This window comes from Ovis canadensis, chromosome 2 (genome assembly GCF_042477335.2).
Source record: "Ovis canadensis isolate MfBH-ARS-UI-01 breed Bighorn chromosome 2, ARS-UI_OviCan_v2, whole genome shotgun sequence".
Lineage (NCBI taxonomy): Eukaryota > Metazoa > Chordata > Mammalia > Artiodactyla > Bovidae > Ovis > Ovis canadensis.
This window is the reverse complement of record NC_091246.1, coordinates 182,722,341-182,746,961: the sequence shown is the minus strand read 5'-3', so window position 1 is coordinate 182,746,961 and position 24,621 is coordinate 182,722,341. Positions and strand designations below refer to the sequence as shown.

General features: G+C 39.3%; 1 protein-coding gene across 6 annotated transcripts in view; it reads right to left on the bottom strand.

Moving 5' to 3' along the window:
* NCKAP5 (NCK associated protein 5) overlaps nt 1-24,621 on the bottom strand; it is a 1,138,328-nt gene that overhangs the window by 957,730 nt on the left and 155,977 nt on the right. For 4 of the 6 annotated variants that reach the window (XM_069577706.1, XM_069577709.1, XM_069577704.1 and 1 more), the window contains exon 2: nt 1,898-2,027. The exons of 1 other annotated variant lie outside the window; for it this stretch is intronic. In XM_069577706.1, the coding sequence (XP_069433807.1) occupies nt 1,898-1,966 (69 nt within the window). In that variant the 5' untranslated portion in view covers nt 1,967-2,027. Of the gene's footprint in view, nt 1-1,897; nt 2,028-2,120; nt 2,264-24,621 lie in introns of all 6 variants that reach the window. One more of the 6 variants, XM_069577705.1, reaches the window with a different exon arrangement.

The following is a 24,621-nucleotide window of genomic DNA, read 5'->3' as shown; positions in this document are numbered from 1 at the left end:
TCAGCGAATTTTCGAAGATAGCTGCTCTCATTTAGGGATCCCAGACCTCAGCTGCAACATTTCCAGCCTCCAGCCACTCCTGCTCACTTCAGAAAGGCCACCACAGTCTAAAGGGCTCTGGTCAATCTATCCTGTTACTGTTTGTCCTGAATTCAAGGGTTGTTGTATACTGACAGACTCTCACAGTTTGTCTCAAGTCTGAAGTCAAGGGGAGATTCTATCAGCAACCAAGGACCTTTGTTCAGTCCTGAATGGTGGCTTTTTCCTTCAATTCCAGGGCTTGTCCTTATATTGTGCTCCAAAGCATATAGTTATACCATCCCTTAGAATGTCTAGTTTGTTAATATGAATACACTGTACCCTTAAAGCTGTTAGTGCATTTTACCTTCATTTCAAAAATCTGAAAATAAGGCTAGCATATTCCTGAACTCTTGGTGAAATTTAAATGTGAATAAAATAGTATGATACCCTCCTCCAATCAAACAAAGACAATAGCTTAGCTTAGCTTCTTTGAGCCCTAAGGCAGAATTATGAGATTTAGGGAGTAATCAGTAAGGATGATGCTTCTGGGTTTAGAGAAACTTTCTTTTACTACTCATATTATATATACAATGTGAGTGCCTGGCTAGGCATAAGACAGACCCTACTGGCAGATTGATATGTAAGAAGTGTTTCCTTTGGCAAAGAGAAAAAGGGGAAGCTGAGAAATTATCTTTTTATTCTAAGTTTCCCTAGAAGTTGCAAAGGGTATAGACAGAAACACACACACACACACACACACACACACACACACACACACACACACACTATTTTCACCACACTCTACCTAGAGACAGAAAAACCTCAGAGATGAGAAGAAGGTACATCCACTGGGAGAAGAACTTCAAATCCTATAAGAGTTCTTAGCCTCTGAAGGTATGTTGCTCAGTACCTACCTCAGTCAGAGAGACAGAAAAGTTGATGTTAATAACCGAAGAACTAGACACAAAAGTTTAATGCAATCCTTTTCTCAATTCCCAGAAACTCACATCTATGAACAGTTTGTGATGTGAAACCTTAGCAGTCAGAGATTGGAAAAGGGCAATTGATAAATCACTTCAACAAATCTTTTATTGGACATTTACTCTGACCCAAATTCCAGGCCAGGAACTGGGAAGACACAGAATGAATAAACCACGTTCCTCAACAACATGCCAAAGAAGGAACTAAGCTACATTTTCATGTGAGTAAATGGCCAAAAGAGAAAGGAGTGACTTGCTCCATTTGGTTTCTTATTCTGTTCAGATGCTACTTGAGTAAGTGACCAAAGCATCTTAGTTCAGACTGTGACAGAAGCGCCAACATTCAGAAATCACTGATTTAGTCTATTTCTTTGAACTAACCAGATTCTCATACATGAAACCCAACCAATTTAAGAATGATGATTATCAGCGTTCAAACTTTATAAAGTTTATGGACCAAGGAAATAATTTCTATACCTAAGATCTCAGAGATTTTCTCTTCTCTTCAGTATTAGAAACCCTTCTGAATTCTTGTTCAACTTATCCCCAAAGTTAAGATAAGTGGGTGACAGGACAACTATAAATAGGCTTGGCATTTGGCATTAGCTGTACAGTAGTGTTTTTGTATGGGTTAAAGTCTACTTCAGCTGGAATTAATGTAATTACATGTAATGCTGACAGATTATGACATTTGCCTATTAGGACACTATACAAACATTCCAATAACTTGCTGGCTTTTGACTTTGTAAAAAAATAAGTGAAACAAAAATCCCAGGGGATATTGCTAACAGGGTAACTGGAATAGAGGCTTTTGAAAGCATGGGGTTCAAGAAATCAAAAAGAATAATGCATTTCAAGCCAAAATATATAGAGTGTAATGAATATTTAGTACTTACCACAAGACTGCTATCTAAAGACAGCCTTTTCCCAAAGTCCCTTTTCTCAAGCTGTCTCTTTCCCTCCATGGGTGAAGTGATTTATTTTCCTTTGTGATTTATAAGAATTCCCCTTCTGTTGCCAGGGTCACTGCAAAAAGTGAACATGTGTTTTACTATCTGAGTGAATAGTGTTTAGACCCTTGTTTTTCACTTTCTAACCAAGTGTTGAATCCAAACATACCCAGGCCCATATCATAAGTTTAGAACTGGACTCAGAAGCTATCTCCAGCTGCCAAGGTCAGAGTAGTCTTCATGGAGGCCCCTGTGTTTTCACAGGTTTTGCTAGCCGAGTTGGGGAATGGGTTTGCAGGTCGAATCAGCAGACTGTGGTGGAGAAAAGCAAAGTTTCATGCCACACTTGTTTCATACCCGTCCTCTCTCTCTTCGCCAGCATCAACCTGTTGCCAAGTACATAGCTGCTGTCTGCAAATTCCAGGAGAGCAAACGAACAAAGCCACAGCCCATATCCTAGAGTTGTTGAGTCCAAAACCCAATGAGGGGAAACTGAAGCCTGAACATTACTGTCAATATTTAATTTAAAAATATTTAATTTAAACCTGTTTGAGGAACATTATAAGATACATTCACTTTGGGATGGGTTGAATCAGAATGAATGGTGATGACATCATTATCGTTACTGAGTGATTTAAACACCCACTGAATTACATCAAATCAGATAGAGTCAACCCCTGCACTCCACTGAGTTGCTTGTTCTATAATGATTCAGAATTCTATTTCATAACGATGCATTATATGTATTAAACATTAGCTTCCAGTTTTTACCAAGATATAAAATGCTGGAAATGAAAGAAAGGTTTAAATCCAGGCGTTTCTACCTACTAGCCAAGTGACCTTGTACAAGACACCGAGGTTCTCTGAAGCTAATCTTTCTCCACTGCAACAACAGATAAAAAATGGCCATCAAATGATGTATATAAAAATGGTTTAAATGACAACTTATACTTAAGTTCTAATTACACAAAGATTATGTTAAAAACCAGCTAACCTTAAATACAAGTCAACATAATTTAATATATCTTTGATAATTCAGAAGTTACTCTGAGGTACAGAAATTGCTCATCGTCTGCAGAAAACACTCTTTATATCAGTCATTGTACTGCCAATATAGGAAGAGCTGAGATTAACAAAATACAATACCAATCGGTTTCTAATAGAATTGAGAAGAAATACCTTTTAGAATTATTCCAACTGCTCCAAGTTTAACAAGGATACAACAGATGAGACTGCACAGCCCATACGCAGTATGTGGCCTCTTTCCCTTGGCTTCCTCTGCCAGGAAGAGAGTTGAGACAGCTGTGCCCCAGGCAGGGTTTGCCCACATTATAGTCAATTTGTCAGAAACTGATGGGCTCCTTTTCCAGTACACATTCCCTCCTCCATCTTAATCATTCCATCTCTCGTTTTCAGAAACATTCATTTTAATTCATTACTAGTCCACTCAGAAACTCCTAGGAGTCCACTCTAACAAGGATAAAATCCAAAATTTTCAACATCACATTCAAGTTCCTGCCAACCAGTCTTTTACAATCCCCAAACACACTAAGAGGGTTTCCCAGGTGGTGCTAGTGGTAAAAACCTGCTTGCCAATGTGGGTAGATGTAAGAGATGTGGGTGTGATCCATGGGTTGGTAAGATTCCCTGGAGGAGGGCATGACAACCCACTCCAGATTCTTTCCTGGAGAATCCCAGGGACAGAGGAGTCTGGAGGGCTACCGTCCATGGGGTCACAAAGAGTTGGAGGTGACTGAGCACTTGAGTCAACTGAAATTTATTTGGGAGCTTGTCTTTCCTGCTTTCAGCTGTCCCCAACCGTTTTGCAGCCGCCTCCTCATCTCTATGACTTTATGCACTGGTGACTCAGAATACTCTCTGTGATAATCAGTCCAGCTACAGAGACCACTCAGACCCTGAGAAGTCCCTGTCCAACAAAAGCATACTATCCTGAGTCTTATTCCCAAGAACTTTGGGGTTTAATAGATCACAATAGATGATACTTTGGCATTTAGCTCATATTTATGAACATTATTGATTGGAGGATTTTTGCAGAAACTAATGTGTGTGTTTGGCACATTGTTATTTAAGTGAATATTGATAAGTTTCCACTCTATAACATTTGGATAAAAAAAGATGTATTAATACATCTCTGGTCAATAAGTTGTTAAGTGCCTAATAAGTGGAGGACTCAATATTTCTGTTGTGTTGTGTTTGCAAAACAGCCACATATAACAAAGATCAAGCCCTTGCCTTCATGAAAATTAGTGGGAGGAGTGTGTGTGTGTGTTTGTATGTGTGTGTATGTGTGTGTGTGTGTGTGTACTCAGTCACGTCCAATTCTTCGCCAGCCCATGGACTGTAGCCCACCAGGCTCCTCTGTCTGTGGGCTTCTCCAGGCAAGAATATGGAGCAGGTTGCCATTCCCTACTTCAGGTGATGTTCCTGACCCAGGGATCAAACCCACGTTTCTTGTATCTCTTGCATTGGCAGGTGAGCTCTTTACCACTGAGCCACCTGGGAAGACCAGTGGGATGATACAGAAAACAAATAAATAAACAATTCCAAACTATGATAGATGCCTGCTACTGATGCCAAGCTTGGCCTCTCTAGACTGGTGAAGAACTGAATCTCAGAGACAGACTTTTGGGTGAAGTAGAAAAGGATGGCTTTAATGCTTTGCCAGGCAAAGTGGGACACAGTGAGATCTCACCCTTGAAAACTTTGCGTCCCACCTCAGAGGACTTGATGAGGGGTTTTATAACAATGGTTCAAAGGTGGGGTCTCTGACAAGACTAGGGTGTGTGTAGGGCCTGCACTCCTTTAACCTTGCCTCAGGTGGTCAGTTCTCCCAAACTTGATGAGCTTCTCTGGTCTCTTCAATCTTGCCTTTAATGGTTTTGCGATTGCTCCTCCCTTCATTAGAAACTATTCAAATCTGCCCTTTGGAACTCAGGGAAGGTCCTTGGGGGTGGAGTCTTACCTTTCAGAAACAGGGGGGAAAAAAAAGCCCTCTGTGTCCGGGAGCCCCATAGGGCCTAGACTGGTTTCACTATGAGGAAATAACCACCAGTAGTTGGTATAACATAGGGTCAGGTATAAGAAAAGAGAACAAATTTTAGATAGAATGGCAAGGGGAGGAGCTAGACATATAAAAGCATGGGTAAAGAGCATTCCCAGTAGAGGGGTCAGTCTTTCTGCTGGGAAATAGCTGGGAAAAAGGTTTGTGTGCCCCAAAACTTGGGACCATGTTCTTAGGAATAAAGCAAGTTAGGAAGAGTCTGAGAAAAGCTCTAAAATGTAACAACTAGATCACACAGGATCTGGTAGGTCAAGGTGACTTGTTTGTTCTAAACACAATGGTTAATCTTTAGATTTGATTCTCTACTGTTTACCAATTGATCATGTTAAACAAATTATTATTGTTGTTCTGTTTGTGACATCAGTTCAGTTCAGTCCAGTCACGTCCAGCTCTTTGCAACCCCGTGGACTGCAGCACGCCAGGCTTCACTGTCCATCACCAACTCCCAGAGCTTGCTCGAACTCAATGTTCATCAAGTTGGTGAAGCCATCCAAGCATCTCATTCTCTATCGTCCCCTTCTCCTATTGCCTTCAATCTTTTCCAGCATCAGGGGCTTTTCCAATGAGTCTGTTCTTTGCATCAGGTTGCCGAAGTATTGGAGCTTCAGCATCAGTCTTTCCAATGACTAGTCAGGACTGATTTCCTTTAGGATTGACTGATTTGATCTCCACACCATCCAAGGAACTCTCAGGAGTCTTCTCCAACATCACAGTTCAACAGCATCAATTCTTTGGCACTCAGCTTTCCTTATGGTCCAACTCTCACATCCATACATGACTACTGGAAAAAACATAGCTTTGACTATACAGATCTTTGTCAGCAAAGTAATGTCTCTGTTTTTTAATATGCTGTCTAGGTTGGTCATAACTTTTCTTCCAAGGAGCAAGTGTCTATTAGTTTCAAGGCTGCAGTCACCATCTGCAGTGATTTTGCAGGCGAAGAGGATAAAGTCTGTCACTGTTTCCATCGTTTCCCCATCTATTTGTCATGAAGTGATGAGACCAGATGCCGTGATCTTAGTTTTTTGAATATTGAGTTTAAGCATGGACCATTTAAAAATCTTTATAGAGTTTGTTATAATGTTGCTTCTGTTTTATGTTTTTGGTTTTTGGCTACAAGGCATGTGGGATATTAGCTTCCTGACCAAGGATGGAACCCACATCCTCTGCATTGGAAGGTGAAGTCTTAACCATTGGACTGCCAGAGAAGTCCTAACAAATTATTTAACCTATTGAAACTCCAGTTGATTCATCAATGAAAGGACACTAATAACATGATCTTCTTCTTAGTAATGGACTTCCCTGGTGGCTCAGGTGCTAAAGAATCTGCCTACAATGCAGGAGACCAGAGTTCAATCCCTGGGTCAGGAAGATACCCTGGAGAAGGAAATGGCAATCTATTCCAGTACTCTCGCTTGGAAAATCCCATGGACAAAGGAGCGTGATGGGCTACAGTCCATGGGATCGCAGAGTTGACATGACTGAGCAACTAACACTTTCACTTCTTTCTTCCTAGTAGGATTGTTGTGATGATGAATGAGATGATCCATTTAAAGATCACATAGTAGAATTTAAACTGAGTCCCTCTAAAACTGAGTTCTTCTGCTGAGTTTATGACTAATGTCTCCATCCAAAATGTTGGGGCTTCCCTGGTGGCTCAGTGGTAAACAACCTGCCTGCCAATGCAGGAGAAGCTGGTTTGATCCCTGGGTCAGGCAGACCCCTTGGATAAGGAAAACCTGCTCCAGTATTCTTGCCTGGAAAATCCCAAGGATAGAGGACCCTGGTGGGCTATAGGCTCACAAAAGAGTCGGACATGACTTAGAGACTAAACAACAGTAACTATCCAAAACATTATACTCTTTCTTATCCATCACCTGTTCTCCTCAAGACTGAGAAGTATCAGGTCAAAGGGGGACTGAAACCAAGCAGGATCCTGTGGGGCTCCTGGGTACAAATCCTTTCTGTGTCCCCCATTTCTTGTTTGCAGGAAACTGACTTCATTTAGCCTCCACGACATTCCCTGAGTTCTAAAGGGTATATTCAATCAGGTGCTGATCAGGGAAAGGAGGGGATGAAGAAACTAGGAAGCAGCAGCCAACAAACAATGCAGCCTTGGGGCAGGAATACTTGGAGCCTGATTCCTCCACAAATACTATACATAACAATATCTTTTATCTCTTTTGCAGGAACTAAGGCACTTAAGCAGGTGAAGGATGATAACTTCAAGATGAGCACAGGATTCCTGGAACACCACTTTCTGGGACATCACTCTGTTACCTCACCACCAATCAGAAGAAAGCTACACACCCTGCTACCCTCACCCTAAATCTTGCCCATGAAATCTTTTTCCCAAAAACCATTAGGGAGTTTGGAGATTTTTAAGCTTGCTTGGCCCTGCAAGAAACATTTCTCTGCTCCTCCCCACAAAGAAAAAATTTAATTAAATAAATAAAGATCACATGGTAGTTAAGTTTTAAATGTTAGACATATTGATTATCCCTTCTGGTAAATAAGATTAAATTTATTAAGGAGCAACTCTAGTGGCTGGATTTTATGCTCTGAGATAGGCTGATGAAGTTGTTATTTTTGGAAATGGAAATCTTTTTGACAGTTCTCAAATAGTCTAGTCTGCTATATGGAAGGCTAATTGAACAGCTTAACCTGGTCAATTTCTTTTCACACTTTATGGTGCTAATTACACAGGCAAAGATTGACATTCGAAACATTTAGTGACTGAGATGGCACAAGTATTGATGGATCAGAAGGGAACAAAGGCAACAAGCAGTACAGCTCTAGCAGTGTATCCTGGGCAGTTACCAGCCTAAGTGTGTACTATCTCTGCCCCAAGAACTGAAAATTTGTAAATTAAACAATAAAACACATGCAAAGGATCAAAGTGAGTTATCCAAAAGGGTCAATGCAAGACCACCCAAAAGAAACAAAATGGCAGCCAGGATGTGTCAGTATGAAAAGAGGAGGAAGCCACAAAGGGAACATCAGAAATGTTGATACACTCTGCCCCCAGCACCATGGGGGTGGAGTGTCCTCGTGTATATAAACCCAACAAGGACTGTGGGTTTAGAGGAAAAGTGGGTATGTCAGACTTGAAAGGCACTTTGGGGCTTCCCTAGTGGCTCAGACCTTAAGAATCCACCTGCAATGCAAGAGACCTGGGTACGATCCCTAGGTTGGGAAGATTCCCTGAAGAAGCGAATGGCTACCCACTCCGGCATTCTTGCCTGGAGAATTCCACAGAGAGAGGACATTTTGTTATGACACTGGCTATTCAGATCTTCCAACAAACTCTCCTGATCAGAGACTGTCATAACCTCCTAATTTTATTTGATTACCATGTAGGGTTTTTTTTTTTTTTGGCTGTGTCAGGTCTTAGTTGCACAAAGGATCTTCATTATAGCATAAGGAATCTTTCATTGCAGCATGTATACTATTCCATGTGGTGCACAGGCTTTTCTCTAGTTGTAGCTCACAGGTCCCAGGGCTTATGGGCTCTGTAGTTCTAGCATGCTTAAGTTGCCCTGCAGCACGTGGGACCTTTGTTCCCTGACCAGGGATCAAACTCATGCCCCCAGCACTAGAAGGCAGTTTCTCAAGCATGGACCACTAAAGAAGGCCCCCACCATGTGGTTTTAGTTGTAGAAGAAGAACATTCTGTCCAGCAAATGTAAGTAGGCAATGTTTTAGAAAGTTACATTTTTAGTAAAAATTTGCAATTTGACATTTGACTATTTATATTCATCATTTATACATTTCTTTAGTGTATTAGCTTGTGTGGCCAAAACAGAATACCACAGACTGGGCGGCTTAAACAATAGAAATTTATTTTCTCATGGTTCTGGCAGCCCAAAGTTCAAGATCAAGGTGCTGGCAGGGTTGGGTTTCTGGTGAGGCATTTCTCCTTAACTTGCATTTGGCTGCCTTCTCTGTGCATCCTCATGTGGCTTTTCTTTGTGCACACGCCGCTGGCGTCTCTTCCTTTTCTTATTAGGACACCCGTCTGATTGAATGGGCCTTCCTTGGTGGCTCAGACAGTAAAGAATATGCCTGCCAACACAGGAGACCCGGGTTCAATCACTAGGTCAGAAAGATCGCCTGGAATGGTAACTCACTCCAGTATTCTTGCCTGGAGAATTCCATGGACAGAGGAGCCTGGTGAGTACAGTCCATGGAGTTGCAAAGAGTTGGACACGATTGAGCAATTAACACACAGAATGAATGAGACCTCGACTCTTATGGTTTCATTTAACCTTAATATCTCCTAAAATGCTCTATCTCCAAATAGAGGCACATTTGAGGTTGAGGCTTCAACATATGAATTTGGGTGGGAGAATACATTTCAGTCCATAATAATTAGTTTCAGTCAGATTTCAAAGCCTGGTCACATCTCATTGTACCAAGTCAGGAAAACTCTGAGTGTCAGTGACTACTCCCAGACCCCACCTCTCTCTAGTTATTTGATTACTGGATTCATGACCACCATCATCTGCATTTGCCTTGCACTGCTATAACTTCTTCTCTGTATTATAGGTCTAGAGGTACAAACTAAATTATCAAGACTTCTTAGCTGGTTGGTCAAGTTGGATGCCACCAATAGGAGGTAATGAGAGATCAGAACACAATAGGAAGGGAGAAGCCACTCTGCTTCCATCTCTAGATGGGCAGGATTAAAAACAAGGACTACCAGCTCCAGTAACTTCCATGATTCCTCCAACCATTCATCCTAAGAAAGGGCAGGAGCAGCTTCCCAGCCTTGAGTACCATAACCTTATGTCTTTTGCCCCTCCAGTCCTTCCAACAGCTTCACAACTGATTCCTTGCATTAAATCCCTCTCTGCTTGAAATAAGTAGTTTCTTTTTTCCAGGCTTGACCATGACTGAGGTCAAGATAGAAATGCCTTTGGACCAGGCAGCTGGTCTTCCTTGAGTAATCCCTGGCTTCATTCTTGTGAACCTTCTGAAACTTGTTGTTTTTGCTCAGTCACTAAGTCATATGCAACTCTTTGTGACCCCATGGACAGCAGCATGCCAGACTCCTCTGTCCTCCACCATCTCCCAGAGTTTGTCTAAGTTCATATCTATCAAATTACTGATGCTATCTAACCGTCTCATTCTCTGCCACTGTACTTTCCTTTTGCCTACAATCTTTCCCAGCATCAGGGTCTTTTCCAATGAGTCAGCTCTTTGCATTAGGTGGCCAAAGTATTGGAGCTTCAGCTTCAGCATCAGTCCTTCCACTAAATATTCAGGGTTAATTTCCTTTAGGATTGACTGCTTTGATCTCTTTGCAGTCCAAGGGACTCTCAAGAGTCTTCTCCAGCATCACAGTTTGAAGGCATCAATTCTTCAGTGCTCAGTCTTCTTTACAGTCCAGCTCTCACATCTGTACATGACTACTGGAAAACTCATAGCTTTGACTACACAGATCTTTGTTGGCAACTGATGTCTCTGCTTTTTAATACACTCTGAAATGAAAGCATGGAAATTAAAAATTCCACTAGGCACTTAGCTCTTGTAGAGCAGGAAAACTGTTTTATACCCCATGTTCTCCTAGGTAGTATAATGCTTGATGCATAGCAACATGGCAGATACTCAATGAGCATTTGTTGTTTGCATGGATAAATGAATGCTTGAATGTTTATGGCTATCTTCATGAACGCATAAAGAGCTGGGAAGCAATATAACATTGTTAAAGCAAATAAAGGCCATGGACATTCATAACACTGAAATTACTTTCTTAGAGAAACATACAGATATATCTAAGCCTCAAAGACAATATTTTACCATGATTTTAAAGCCCCTGTCAACCTAAACATTACTGCTTGGGCCTTGACTGCACCTACAAAGCACCATAATCCAGTCTTGCTTGTTTCTTTTCTATGGCTTCTTACATCTCTGTTTATAAAGAGCACATACCTGCCTCTGAGTGATGGGCTGGCTGTCTCTCCCTCCCTGTATGAGGAGGAAAATGGTCAGTGTTTAAGGAAGACAGGATATTAAGCATCTTCTGGTGACGGATGGTCATTGATAGCGATCTGCCCTCACATACATCTCTTTCTAGCTGATTAAAATACTATTTCTTGGTATCAGTAGAAATCTGAGTTGGCCTTAATAAACTCTCTTTAATTCTCCTCACAGATAGTAATGGCCTTTCAGTGTCAGACAGACACTTTAACATTCCTAAAGATGTCAGTAATTTCTTTTTTTTCTGTTAGACTTTAAAAGACTGTATAATTTTCAAGGGATAAGAACAATACCATTAAATAGAACCCCAAAGGCATATTTTCTCACATGCAAGGGTCACACACATGCAGACACACACTCTCAAAATATATGTACACACACACACACACACATACTCATATACTCACAAACATTCTGAAAACAGTTTTCTCCATCTCAATTTCTGCCTCTCTGATTCCTCCACTCCCCACCCCTGCTTTAAAATACTCATGGATGGTTGTGCCAGAAGACATGGGGGGAAATGGTAGAGCCAAAGTCTTTTGAAGGTTTGGTTCCCAGCACTCTTTGCCATGTAAATGTGAACATGTTTCCTAACTTCTATGAATTTACATATCATAATCTGCTCTCCTCAAGAGATGGCTGGTTTTAGAGGAAATAATGCAAGAAAAAGCCTTCTACTCTATATTTAAGATAGTTTTCAATCAGCTTCATTAACCAACAAACACAAAATATTATGACTGTGCACAGCCTAATAGCATCCAGAGAACAGACACTGTGTCACTCACTGGCACCTCCTTTGAGCACCCAACACACTGGCTCCTACATGATATAAACCCTAAAAAGTAATTTCAGAGTTGAATACAACAAGGGCAAAGATAAAATCTGCTGACCAGGTAGCTCAGAAGATCTCCTTCCTGGCTGTTCCTTAGGAACCCCTGGGGAGCTTATAAAATATACCAATGCTCAGGCCCCATCCCAGATCACTGAAGTCTCTTGGGGCATGGCATGGCACCCAACCCAGGGTATGGGGATAGCAGCCAGAATGGCAACCACTGGTGAGAGTGATGGTTCTCAGTTTTTGTTGCATGTTAGTTTCACTGGTAATCACCAAAACCCATCCCCAGACCGAATAAATCAGGACTGGATTTCTAAAGGTGGAAACTTCTCATCCTTTTAAGATACCTGAATGACTCCAACACACAGCCAATGGAACACAGTTTGAAGAGGTGAAGGTATGCACCCTGCCTTATTTTTTTATTGGCGTACAGCTGGTGGTGCAATGGTAAAGAATCCACTTGCAAACTCAGGAGACACAAGAGAAGCCAATTTGATCTCTAGGTTGGGAAGATCCCATGGAGTAGGAAGTGGCAACCTACTCCAGTATTCTTGCCTGGAAAATTTCATGGACAGAGGAGCCTGGTGGGTTACAACCCATAGGGTAGCAAAGAGACATGACAGAGCACACATGCATACATAGTTGCTTTATAGTGTTGCACTAGTTTCTGCTATAAAATGAAGTGAATCACTTCCGTGTGTGTGTGTGTGTGTGTGTGTGTGTATATATGTCCTCTCCACGCTGGATCTCCCTGCTATTCTTCCTCCATCCCATCTAGGTCATCACAGAGCACCTAGCTGAGCTCCCTGTGCTATGGAGTAGGTATCCACCAGCTACCTGTGCCACACATGGCAGGGCACATATGTCAATCTTGATCTCCCAATTCACCCCACCTCTCCCCTTCAAGTCCACATGTCTACTCCCTATGTCTATTCTTACCCCTCAAATAGGTTCACCTGTACCATTTTTCTAGATTCCATATACATGTGTTAATATATGACATTTGTTTTTCTCTTTCTGACCTACTTCACTCTGCATGTCACTCTCTAGGTCCATCCATGTCTCTACAAATGATACAATTTCATTTCTTTTTATGGCTTAGTAAGATTCCATTGTCTATGTACATCTTCTTTATCCATCCATCTGTTGATGGGCATTTAGATTGCTTTCATGTTCTGATTATTGTAAATAGTGCTGCTATGAACACTGGGGTACATGTATCTTTTTGAATTATGGTTTTCTCAGGGTATGCGCCAGTATAAAATACTTAGAGGAAAGCATAGGAAGAACACTCTTTGACATAATCATAGCAATATATTTTAGGTACTCTTCCTTGATCTCCTTCCCTTTCTCAAGGGCTGAGAGACAAAGTTGTTGACAGCAGCAACTGCCTTTCTTTAGTCACTGCAACCAGCAAGTCTTAATTTGCAAACTCTGACCCTAAAGAAGAGAAACATTAGAAATAAACAATTTGGACCTACACCTTCCTCCCATCCCACTCTCTAACCATCCTGCTTAAACCGGCCTTTGGCTTTATGGAGGTAATAAAGTTTATTAAAGACAGAAATATCAAATCTAGATTCCAAATTAACAAGCAAATATCATAGGAACTCAGGGTGAGGCTACCGCATCACTTAGAAAAGGAAGGAAAGAACTTCCTCTACCCAGGACAAGACTAAAAAATCTTGACACAAATGCTCCCAAACCCACTCCCGCCTCTCTCCCTCTTGTTCCCTACAAGCATTCTGCTCTCATTTCAAAGTGCAAGTAGCAGGAGGGGAAAAAAAAAGTTATGAATCTGTCATATTTGCATATAGCTATCAAACAGAACATTTGAAACTCCTGTCAGCTTTGTATTGAAATATTTTCATCCTGATTAAGTCCACATAAAGGAAAGCAATTGGTTTTCCTTATACTTAAAGTGGGCTTCCCTGGTGGCTCATACAGTAAAGCATCTGTCTGCAATGCAGGAGATCTGGGTTCAGTCCTTGAGTCAGGAAGATCCCCTGGAGAAGGAAATGGCAGCCCACTCCAGTATTCTTGCCTGGAAAATCCTATGGAAGGAGAAGCCTAGTAGACTACAGTCCAGCGAGTCGCAAAGAGTTGGACACGACCGAGCAACTTCACTTCACTTATACTTTAAACATATACATACAACAATTTCCTTTCAGAAGATGTATTGGCTCAATAACTTTCTTCTGGGGCTTTCCTGGAAGCTCAGTGGTAGAGAATCTGCCTGTCAATGCAGGAGACGAGACGTGAGTTCAATCCCTGGGTGGGGAAGATCCCCTGGAGAAGGAAATAGCAATAGCATCCCTCTCCAGTATTCTTGCCTGGAAAATCTCATGGACAGAGGAGCCTAGCAGGTTACAGTCCATGGGGTCACAAAAGAGTTGCACATGACTTAGTGACTAAACAACAACTTTCTGCTATGATACCATCCATTCATGAGCCATATGCATAAGTGTGTGTGCATGTGTACATATGCTTGTGTACATGTGTGATTATATATGTGTATGCATGTGTGTGTGAGGTCGTGTGTGTGTGTGCACGTGCAACTAAACAAAAATCTGCTGTCTTCATTCTGGACATAAGTGTTAAAAAACACCAAATTATGTAACTTTCAACTATAGTCACTCAGTCACGTCTGACTCTTTGTGAGCCCATGGACTATAGCCCACCAGGCTCCTCTGTCCATGGAATCTTCCAGGCAAGAATACTGGAGTGTGTTGCCATTTCCTTCTCCAGGGGATCTTCCTGACCCAGGGATCAAACCCGAGTCTCCCACATTATAGGCAGATTCTTTACCATCTGACTCACCAGGGAACATCTATTTAAATTGTAACAGCACCCTGAAATGGATTTAGAAGAAGATTGAATGAAAACAGACTTCCCAAATGTGATATCTCATCCTTGCCAGATACATTTGTGTCTGGAAACACTCTCTGAGGGATATGACAACAGGCTTTTTTTTTTTTTTTAATGTGAATTGGAGGAAGATTGTGATCATGATGAAAACTGTTTTTGTTTTTTTTTTAATTTTCTAAATGGAGGAATAGTTGATTTACAATATTAGTTTCAGGGGTACAACATAGTGATTCAAAAATCTGATTATCTTCCACTGATAGCTGTTATAAAACTTTGGGTATATTCTGTGTTGTCTATTATACCCTTGTAGCTTAGCTATTTTATACACAGTAGTTCATACCTCTTAATCTCCAAACCCGTCTTGTCCCTCCCCACTTCCTTCTCCCCACTGGTAACCACTAGTTTATTTTCTCTTCTGTGAGTCTATTTTTTATTATACTCACCAGTTTCTTTTATTTTTTAGACTTCATATATAAGTGATAACATAGAGTATTTGTCTTTCTGACTTATTTCATAATAGTTTCATGAGCCCATATTTATTAAACTTCTCAACCTAGAAGCTAGTCAGTGGCTTACAGTTGATGATTTAAATGCTGGACAGACTCCTAGGAATCACTGTTCCATGATCCCCTCCTCAGATAAATGGTGCCTCCAACACAGGGAAACAAGGGTATAGTAAAATCTGGGCCTGGTAATTTTGGATATTGCTTCAACATGTGGCTTTAGGAAGTTGAACAGTTAAAGAATTGATGTTAGTGTGAACTAAGATCCTAAAAGAACAAAGGATGGGAAAGCTCTCAGAACATCTAAAATATCCAAAATTCATTCATTTCCAATCCTTATTATTTAAATCTTTTAAAATTGATATCTAATTTACATACCATAAAATCCACTTTTTTAAAGTGCGCAATTCAGAGTCAACCCTTTCTACCACCCAAAACTGACTTATTTGTGACAGAAACTGGAGATACGCTATAGAAATGCAAAGAAAATCCCTCATCACTGCTGGAGCTTCATCAAACCTAACTGTCTAGTGTCACCATCCTTTTGAGCATCCATGACCATCCTGAGTTCAAATTCTCTAACTGAAGAGTTCTGTGACTATGAGCAATTTATTTACTATCTCTTGGCCCCTATGTCCTCATGGACAAAATGGAAGATAATGATGACAGCAATCATCTTAACAAGACTGTTCTCAGGATTAAAATGATGCCTGTTTTAAAATATTGCAGTAGATATTCAGTGACTGCTAGGAAAGATGCAACAGAATTCCGTTTGCTCAGAATTCAGTAATATTTGTTCATTCAATATGCATTATGTCCCAGGCCCTGAGTTAGGCCCTGTAAAGAGAAAGAAGACACAGAGAAGCAAAAAGGAGGAGGTGGAGGAGAGAAAAGGGAGGATCTTGAGCAGGGGGGAATGGGGGCAGAGAAAGAGAAGAAAAAAGAAGGAAAGAAGGAAGATGTAAAGTATATATCCTCAAATTTCAAGGAAGTTTAAAATCTAAGAAGGAACGATATATATATCAATAGTAAAAAGTAAGGTTTAAAAACGTGAATGAATGAGTGAAAGGTTTCAGTGCAAAGAAGATTCACTTTTGGTTCAGATAATCCTGAAAAACTGGCTTTTATTGTCATTTGAATTATTGACAACTAATTTCTAGACACAAACCATTGTCACATTTTTACAGTGTATGAGCTACAAAGCAAGAGACAGAATGGCAGGGGCTTGGACCAGGATAAGCATTTCAGCTCTGGCTGCTCTTCCGGAACCATCTGCTGTTTCTCTCCCAGTCTTTCTTTGCAAAGATTTTCTCTACTGTCTAGTTCCCTCCTTGGCCTCTTCTCCACTTATTGCTTGAAAAAAAGGTTGCAGATCATTATGGGAAATGTCTACACATTGCCCATAAACTCTGAATGGGAAAGTCAGTGTAGAAATGAAACAAATAAATGCAGTTTCAAAATAGATAAAGTGTGCACATAACCCCAGTGGACTGGAAGAATATTTAGATAAGTGACTAGGGAAAAGAATTTTCATGCTGTCATCTGCTAACGCTAATGATTTAATTAAATTAGAAAAATTCCACTGCCAAAAGTGAAAAATCCAAATATGTGGCGTGCTGGGGGAATTATAGACCCACTACCAAACGCATTCTGTTCAAACTTAATTTTTTTACTTTAAGAAGGCCATGCAGAGCTACACTTAAAAAAAAACCCATTCAATTTCAAGAGAGTATTTTCCATCTGGGGCCAGTTGGGGAGAGTATGCTTTAAACTCTGTAAAAACGGCTGAGAGGCAACATGACTTGTTAAGGAAACAGTTTATGAAAAGCATCAGTTTAAAAAATCCAGCAAAAGATTTTACCATGACATTCCCATACATTGCTAAATTCATTATTGCTCATTAAATGTCTTTGCACACAAACGAAAAATCAAAATGATTCAGGAAATGGATACAGTAAAATCGAAAGCCAGTACATTTTTGTCAAGGCTTTAGCTGGTAATTAGAATATGTCTCCCTACTGAAGCTTTTTTTTTTTTTTTTTTTTTACTTTTTTCACTTTATCTAGTCTACTTTTAGAGTAACCTCCTCACACAATTCCCCTGTCCCAAATAATTTTGATGCAAAAAAAAAATATTAGAATACTAGTAAATCAAAATTAAGGGATTAAGTCTTAAAAACCCATCAATATGCTGGAAGCCACAGAAAGAATTCTTAATAAACCGAAAGTGACATTAAAGATGTTCTAAGTCATACTAGCTGTCAAAATGAAAGGTATACAAATGTCTCAAAGATGTTTACCTTCTTAATTCAATGTTTAATTAAATTGAGTACTATTCATTTGTGGGGAGGAAAATGAGCTAAAATCTCTTTAAAAGGTGAAACAGTTGACCACCAACTTAAACTAACAGCTACAAAGACTTAAGCTTTGCTTTTGCGTTTATGTGTGTATATGCACATACTTATATGTTCAATATATGTATATGTGTTATCCACATATGTACATATATTTACATAGCACATATAAATATGTGTACACATACACATATATATGTATATATGGTCATTATTTCTCCCAAGTTATAAATAATAACAATCAAAACTTCTCATTATTTGAGCTTTTTTTTTTTCATGTGATGGGTTGATTCATTTTATTTGTCCTTTATTTGAAGGCTCAAGAATAAGAGAAGTCCTATGGATACCTGGGTAAACCAGTGCTTCTCAAATTCAAGAACAGGACTCACTGGTGGAGCTCATTAAAACACTGATTCTGATTCATTGGGTCTTGGTAAAGCCTGAGATTCTTCATTTCTAATAAGCTGATGTTCCTAGTCTGTGGATTGCACTTTGATAATAAAGGGTCTGAAACTTAGAGAATTTATCTGTATACATAGAAGAGTGAAATTCTGAGAATTTCCTCATAAAGCTATGCTCATCTAGCTAGATGTTCTGATGATGTAGTTCTTGACAGGACTTAAGATCCTTCACTGACTATACAGTTTAGCTTATTATGTACAATAATTCTAGCTTCTTTTCATACTTGCAATTACAGATCCTGAGGTTTAAATGCTTTCTTCTGGGATATCGCTTCACTTACCCACCAGAGCAGTCATTGCTTCTAAAATAAACCTAACAAGTGTATTTGGTAAATTTTGGTAATTACTTGAATCTACCAGGACAAACACCAGTAGTAAGAAATTCACCTGCCAATGCAGAAGTAAGTGACTCTGGTTCGATCCCTGGGTTGGGAAGCTCCCCTGGAGGAGGGCACGGCAACCCACCCCAGTATTCTTGCCTGGAGAAACCCATGGACAGAGGAGCCTGGCAGGCTACAGTCCTAGGGTTGCAAAGAGTCAGACATGGCTGAAGAGACTTAGCACGCATGCATCCACACAAACCAGGAATAAAGCTCACGCTGCCTTTCGCAGCATCCCATTTCACATTTGCGGTTTTTGCATGGTTAGAACATTTCAATCTGTCTCTTGAATTTTCACCCACTGGGCATCATCTCTATTCCCTGGAGCAAAAAAAAGTTTTATTTTACTCAAACAAAATACCCACAGCTTCTTCTTCAACATTTTCTCTTAGGAGAAAGTTGCTACAGACCTTACCCTCTTTGTCACTGTCTCTAGTACTTGCTAGAACTTGATGAAATTCCGTGACATAATGTCTTTTATTCTAGTTCTTTAAAAAAAATTACATCATAATATGTGCATTTATTCTCTTTGTAAAAGATAAAAGCTGTAAAAAAAAAAGTATAGACATTGTAATGTAAAACTGTATATTAACTGAACCTATTTAACTCCTCTCCCTAGAGATAATAATTTTAAATAGCTTTTCTATGTCTTTACCTGTAGAAACACGTACCGGAGAAGGCAATGGCACCCCACTCCAGTACTCTTGCCTGGAAAATCCCATGGGTGGAGGAGCCTGGTAGGCTGCAGTCCATGGGGGTCACAAAGAGTTGGACACGACTGAGCGACTTCACTTTCACTTTTCACTTTCATGCATTGGAGAAGGAAATGGCACCCCACTCCAGTGTTCTTGCCTGGAGAATCCCAAGAACAGGAGCCTGGAGGGCTGCCGTCTATGGGGTTGCACAGTGTCTGATACGACTGAAGCGACTTAGCATCAGCAGCAACAGCAGAAACATGAACATTTATTAACATTGCTTTTTTCCATTTTATATAGATAGGATAAGAATCTATTGTTCTGTGACATTTGTTAAACCTGGTAGATTCAATATACATGGGCCTAATTCATCCTTCTTATAGTTCTGTATTACTCTACAGAATGAATGAGCAATAAATTGCTTGTTAATTTATGAATAGAAATTTAGATGGACATTGATATTTTCTGATTCTAGATGGTGCTGCCATGAGCATTACGTATGCTTCTTTTGTGCCTTTGGAAGTTCCTTTATAAAGTATATATCTTTAAAGGTATAATTATAGTGTAAAAAGGGCTTCCCTGTTGGAGTTGCAGAGTCAGACATGACTGAGAAACTAAGCACACAGCATAGTGTAAAAATTTTAACTTTTGATTGAAATCGCTAATAGCCTTTGAAAATATTTTAAGATTGTACATTATCACCAGCAGTATATGAGACTACCTATTTTTCACATGATTCTCGTTGCTGAATAGAATCAATCTTTAAACTTTCCCAAGGTGGTTGAGAAAGAGGGAAGAAAGAAGGGAGGGCAGGAAGGAAGGAAGAAGAGAAGGAAGGGAGGAGAAGGAAAGGAAGGGAGAAAGAGAGAAAGAAGGAAAAAAAGAGGAAGGGAGGGAAGAAAGGAAGGAAGGAAGGTTTCATGGTTTTACTTTACATACCATGATTATTAGTGAGGTTGGACATCTTTATATGTTTGTTGGTCAAATAAATTATTTTTGTCTGCATTTCTTATTAAATTATTTCCCTATTAATACATTCTGAATATCTATTCATCATTAAGGGGTGTTACAAATATTTCTTTCACATTTGTCTTTTGGTTCTTTACTTTGTTCATCACTGTATAGAATGCTGTAACAGTAGTAGTCAAATGCATCAATCTTTGCCTTTAATGCTATGTTCTCTTTCAGTTATATTCTCTTCACATTTTTATGGTCACATCTGAATGTACTTTTATCCATGGTGTATAGTTTTAATTTTGCTTTTTAAAGATATTCACTAGTTCTGTGATTAAAGTTTCCCCCCACTGATTTGAAATGCTTCCTAATAATAAAAAGTTCAGTGTGTATGTGGTTCTTTTCCTAGTCACCATGCTGTACATTAGATTCCTAGAACTTACTCATCTTATAATTAAAAGCTTGTACACTTTGGCCAACATCTTCCCATTCCCCACCCCCCAGGCCATGGCAACCATTATTGTACTCTCTGTTTCTATGAGTTTAGCTTTTTTAGATTCCACATGTAAGTGAAATCACAGTCTTTCTCTGACTTTTTTAGCATACTGCCCTCAAGGTATCTACCTGTTGTCACAAATGGCTGAATTGCCTTCTTTTTTATGGCTGAATAGTATTCCATTGGATATACTCACAATGTATGTCTGTGTGTATGTGTGTGCAAGTGTACAGTATGGTGACTATAGTTAATAATGATGTATTGTATACATGAAAGTTGCTGGATAATAAATATGAAACGTGCTCACCATACACACACACACACAATTATAAAGTAAAGTGATAAAGGTATTAACTAACTTTATTGTGGTCATCATTTTGAAAATATAGATGTATCAAGTCATCACACTGTATACCATAAACTTATACTTTATGTAATTATATTTCAGTAAAGCTTGGGGGGTGTGGAGAAACGAAATGCTTGGTTATTTTTGTGAATGGATTAGATGGCCTCCTGAGCAGTTGAATTGAAGGCAGTGCATTTACTCTACTTGATTACAACTTTCTTTATACATTTACTTGAGGTTCTTCTTATAGGAAGGAACCACAACTGACAAGAACATGCTAGACCAGGAATTATCCTTTCTGAGTCTTGAGTCCTCCTTTTTTCAGTGGATTTTTGTTTTTTAATTTTGCATTGCTTTTCCCACATTTTAATTTTTTTATTTCTTTTATTTATAATGTTTAAATCTTCTTTATTAAATTTTTTTCTTCTAATTGCTCCCCTTCTCCCAGGAAACTATTATCATAGATACACTGTTTATCTATTTATGTACTATGGCCCCATGAAGTACTTTGACACATTCTGATTCTAAATTTTTTGCTCCAGTTATCAATTTTTGTCCCTGTTGAGAACATTTCTCTCTAAGCATATGAAATACGTTCAGGATTCTCAATTTCCTTTTCTGGGGAAAGTCAACTTGATTCTCTTACATAGTCAGCAAGACCTATGACTCTTCTGACCAAGAGAAGGTTCCAGAGTGACCATGAGTTCGGAGTTATTTCACTAGGTGCACAGTCATTTGATGAAGTGCCTCATGGACAATGTAGGGTAGGAGAGATGACTGGGCATAGTTAGCAGTTATAAACCAAAAAGGATAACATATCGGGAATGTAATGTGCATGAGGGAAACTGGCCCTGGGGGGACTGTGCCCACCTGGGCAGCACACATCTTTTCTGAAAAGGAAGCTCCCACTCAAATGCAGCCAAAACTACCATACAGGAATGAAGGTCATTTTATCAAGCCCTTCCATTTTTCAAGAGAAGCCCAAAGTTCATGTATTTATACAAAATGTCTCCATTTGTAGACATTGTTTAGATTTTAAAAATATATGTCACAAGCCCAATAAATTCATCTCTGAGAAGTGTGCAGACTAAAAGCTACAAACTTGCAAATTTTGACTACAGGAATTCTTACAAACCTCCTTCTTCCTCTAAAATTTGATAGTTATTTTGAAATTTTTGAATGAATGTTAAACTCGAATAAAATTATAATCTTAAACACTAGTGCTAAAAACTAAGAACAGCAATTGTTGGGGGGTGAGGTGCAATTTAATTTCCCACACCTGTCTATGCAAAAAAAAAAAATCCAAATTTTCTGTTCAAAGATAATATATTATAAACGTGGAGGCAATTACCTTAAGTCATAGAATAAGTTCTGAGAGCATAAAGGTTTTTTCTCCTTACTTTAAAATTAAAGTATTACTTAGGTTACTGAATAATTTTTAGATATTCCTGTATGCCATTATATGGTTTCCCTGTTGGCTCAGATGGTAAAGAATCTGCCTGCAATGCAGGAAACCTGGGTTCAATCCTTAGATTGGGAAGTTCCCCTGGAGAAGGGAATGGTAACTCACTCAATTATTCTTTATAGCATGAGATTTAAAAGTCTTTCCTTCAAAGACAATTTTATATATTTCCTTAATTTAATAGATTATCCAAGGTATGTGAATATATATTTCTGTAATCTTTTGGTTGCCTTTATGTTTTTTCTCCCTTAGGGGTCACTAAGAGTCGGACATGACTGAGCGACTTCACTTTCATTTTTCACTTTCATGCATTGGAGAAGGAAATGGCAACTCACTCCAGTTCTTGCCTGGAGAATCCCAGGGACGGTAGAGCCTGGTGGGCTGCCATCTATGGGGTCACACAGAGTCAGACAAGACTGAAGTGACTTAGCAGTAGCAGTATTAGTATTTAGTATTAGTATTTCTGTCACATCTACACAAAAAATAATTAGAGTCATGTGGATATTTTGATTGGTCACACTAATTATCTGAATTACAACCATATTATTACCTCATATTTTGCTGTGTAGCTGGTCTCTGTTGGGTTTAGCAAATCTCAATATATTTTAGAAATTCAAATATAGGCTTTATATATCCGGTTCTGTTACTAACTACTTATATTATCTTCAACAAATTAACCAAAATACCTAGACCTCAGCTTCATCTCACATATAAAGAAAAATAAAGTAAGTAATCTTTAAGATTTCTTTTGACCCCAAAATATGTTGAACTGTAAAGTAATTTATATACATAAAAACCTTTGGTTTTTAAATTAATTGCATCTCTTAATTTTCAGCTTTGTTGAGATACAATTCATATAATATTGACTCATTTAAAGTGTACAGCTCAGCGGTTTCTAGTTAGTTCACAGAACTGTGCAATTATCAGCACAATCTAATTTTACAAAATTTTTACTTTGAACATTCACTAACGATTCTTCATATGGATATATGTTTTCATTTCTCTTGGAAATATACCTAAAAGTAGAATTGTTGGGTTAAATGGAAACTCTCAGTTTAGCATTTTGAGAAACCGCCAAATTGTTTTCCAAAGTGGTTATACCATTTTATATTCTCACTAGCAATGTATTAGCATTCTAATTTCTCCACACCTTTGCCTACATTTGGTATTGTCTATATTTATTGTAATCACTTCAGTGGATTTCAAGTGATCTTTCATCGTAGTTTTGACTTCCATTCCCTTAATAACCAATAATGTTTAGCATCTTTTCATGTGTTCATTTTGTTTGGAGAAATATCTATACAGACATCTGCCCATTTTTTAACTGGATGATCTCTCATTTTATTGTTCAGTTGTAAGAGTTCTTTCTTTATTCTGGTTACAAGTCCCTTGTCAGATATACTATTTGCAAATATTTTCTCTCATTTTGGGGGTTATCATTTTATTTTTATGACAATGTCCCTTGATGCAAAAATATTTTTTAATTTTCTTGACATCCAAGCTATCTACGTTTTTGTTTTGTTGCTAATGCTTTCAGTGTCATTTCTAAGAAACCCTGGCCTACTCCAAAGTTGTGAAGATTTACTCCTATCATGTGTGTGTGTTAGTAGCTCAGTTGAGTCTGACTCTGCGACCCCATTGACGATAGCTTACCAGGTTCCTCTATCCATGGAATTCTCCAGGCAAGAATACTAGAGTGGGTTGCCATTCCCTTTTCCAGGGGATCTTCACAACCAAGGGATCAAACCCAGGTCTCCTGCATTGTAGGCAGATTCTTTACTGTCTGAGCCACCAGAGAAGCCCTGAAACAGAAATTTTTATAGTCTTGTTTTACACTCAGGTCTGTGATTTGAGTTAACTTTTGTGTATGATGTGAGGTAGAGGTCCAAATTCATTCTTTTACATATGGATATCTAATTGTTTGGGCTTCCCTGGTAGCCCAGCTGGTAAAGAATCTGCCTGCAATGCAAGAGACCATGATTCAATTCCTGGGTCCAGAAGATCCCCCAGGGAAGGGATATTCTACCCAATCCAGTATTCTTGGGCTCCCTGGTATCTCAGACAGTAAAGAATCCACTGCATTGTGGGAGATCTGGGTTCAAGTCCTGGGTTGGGAAGATTCTTCGGAGGAGAGCATGGCGACCTACTCTAGTATTCTGGCCTAGAGAATCCCCATGGACAGAAGAGCCTGGAGTGCTACAGTCCATGAGGTCACAAAGAGTTGGACATGACTGAGTGACTAAGCACAGCACA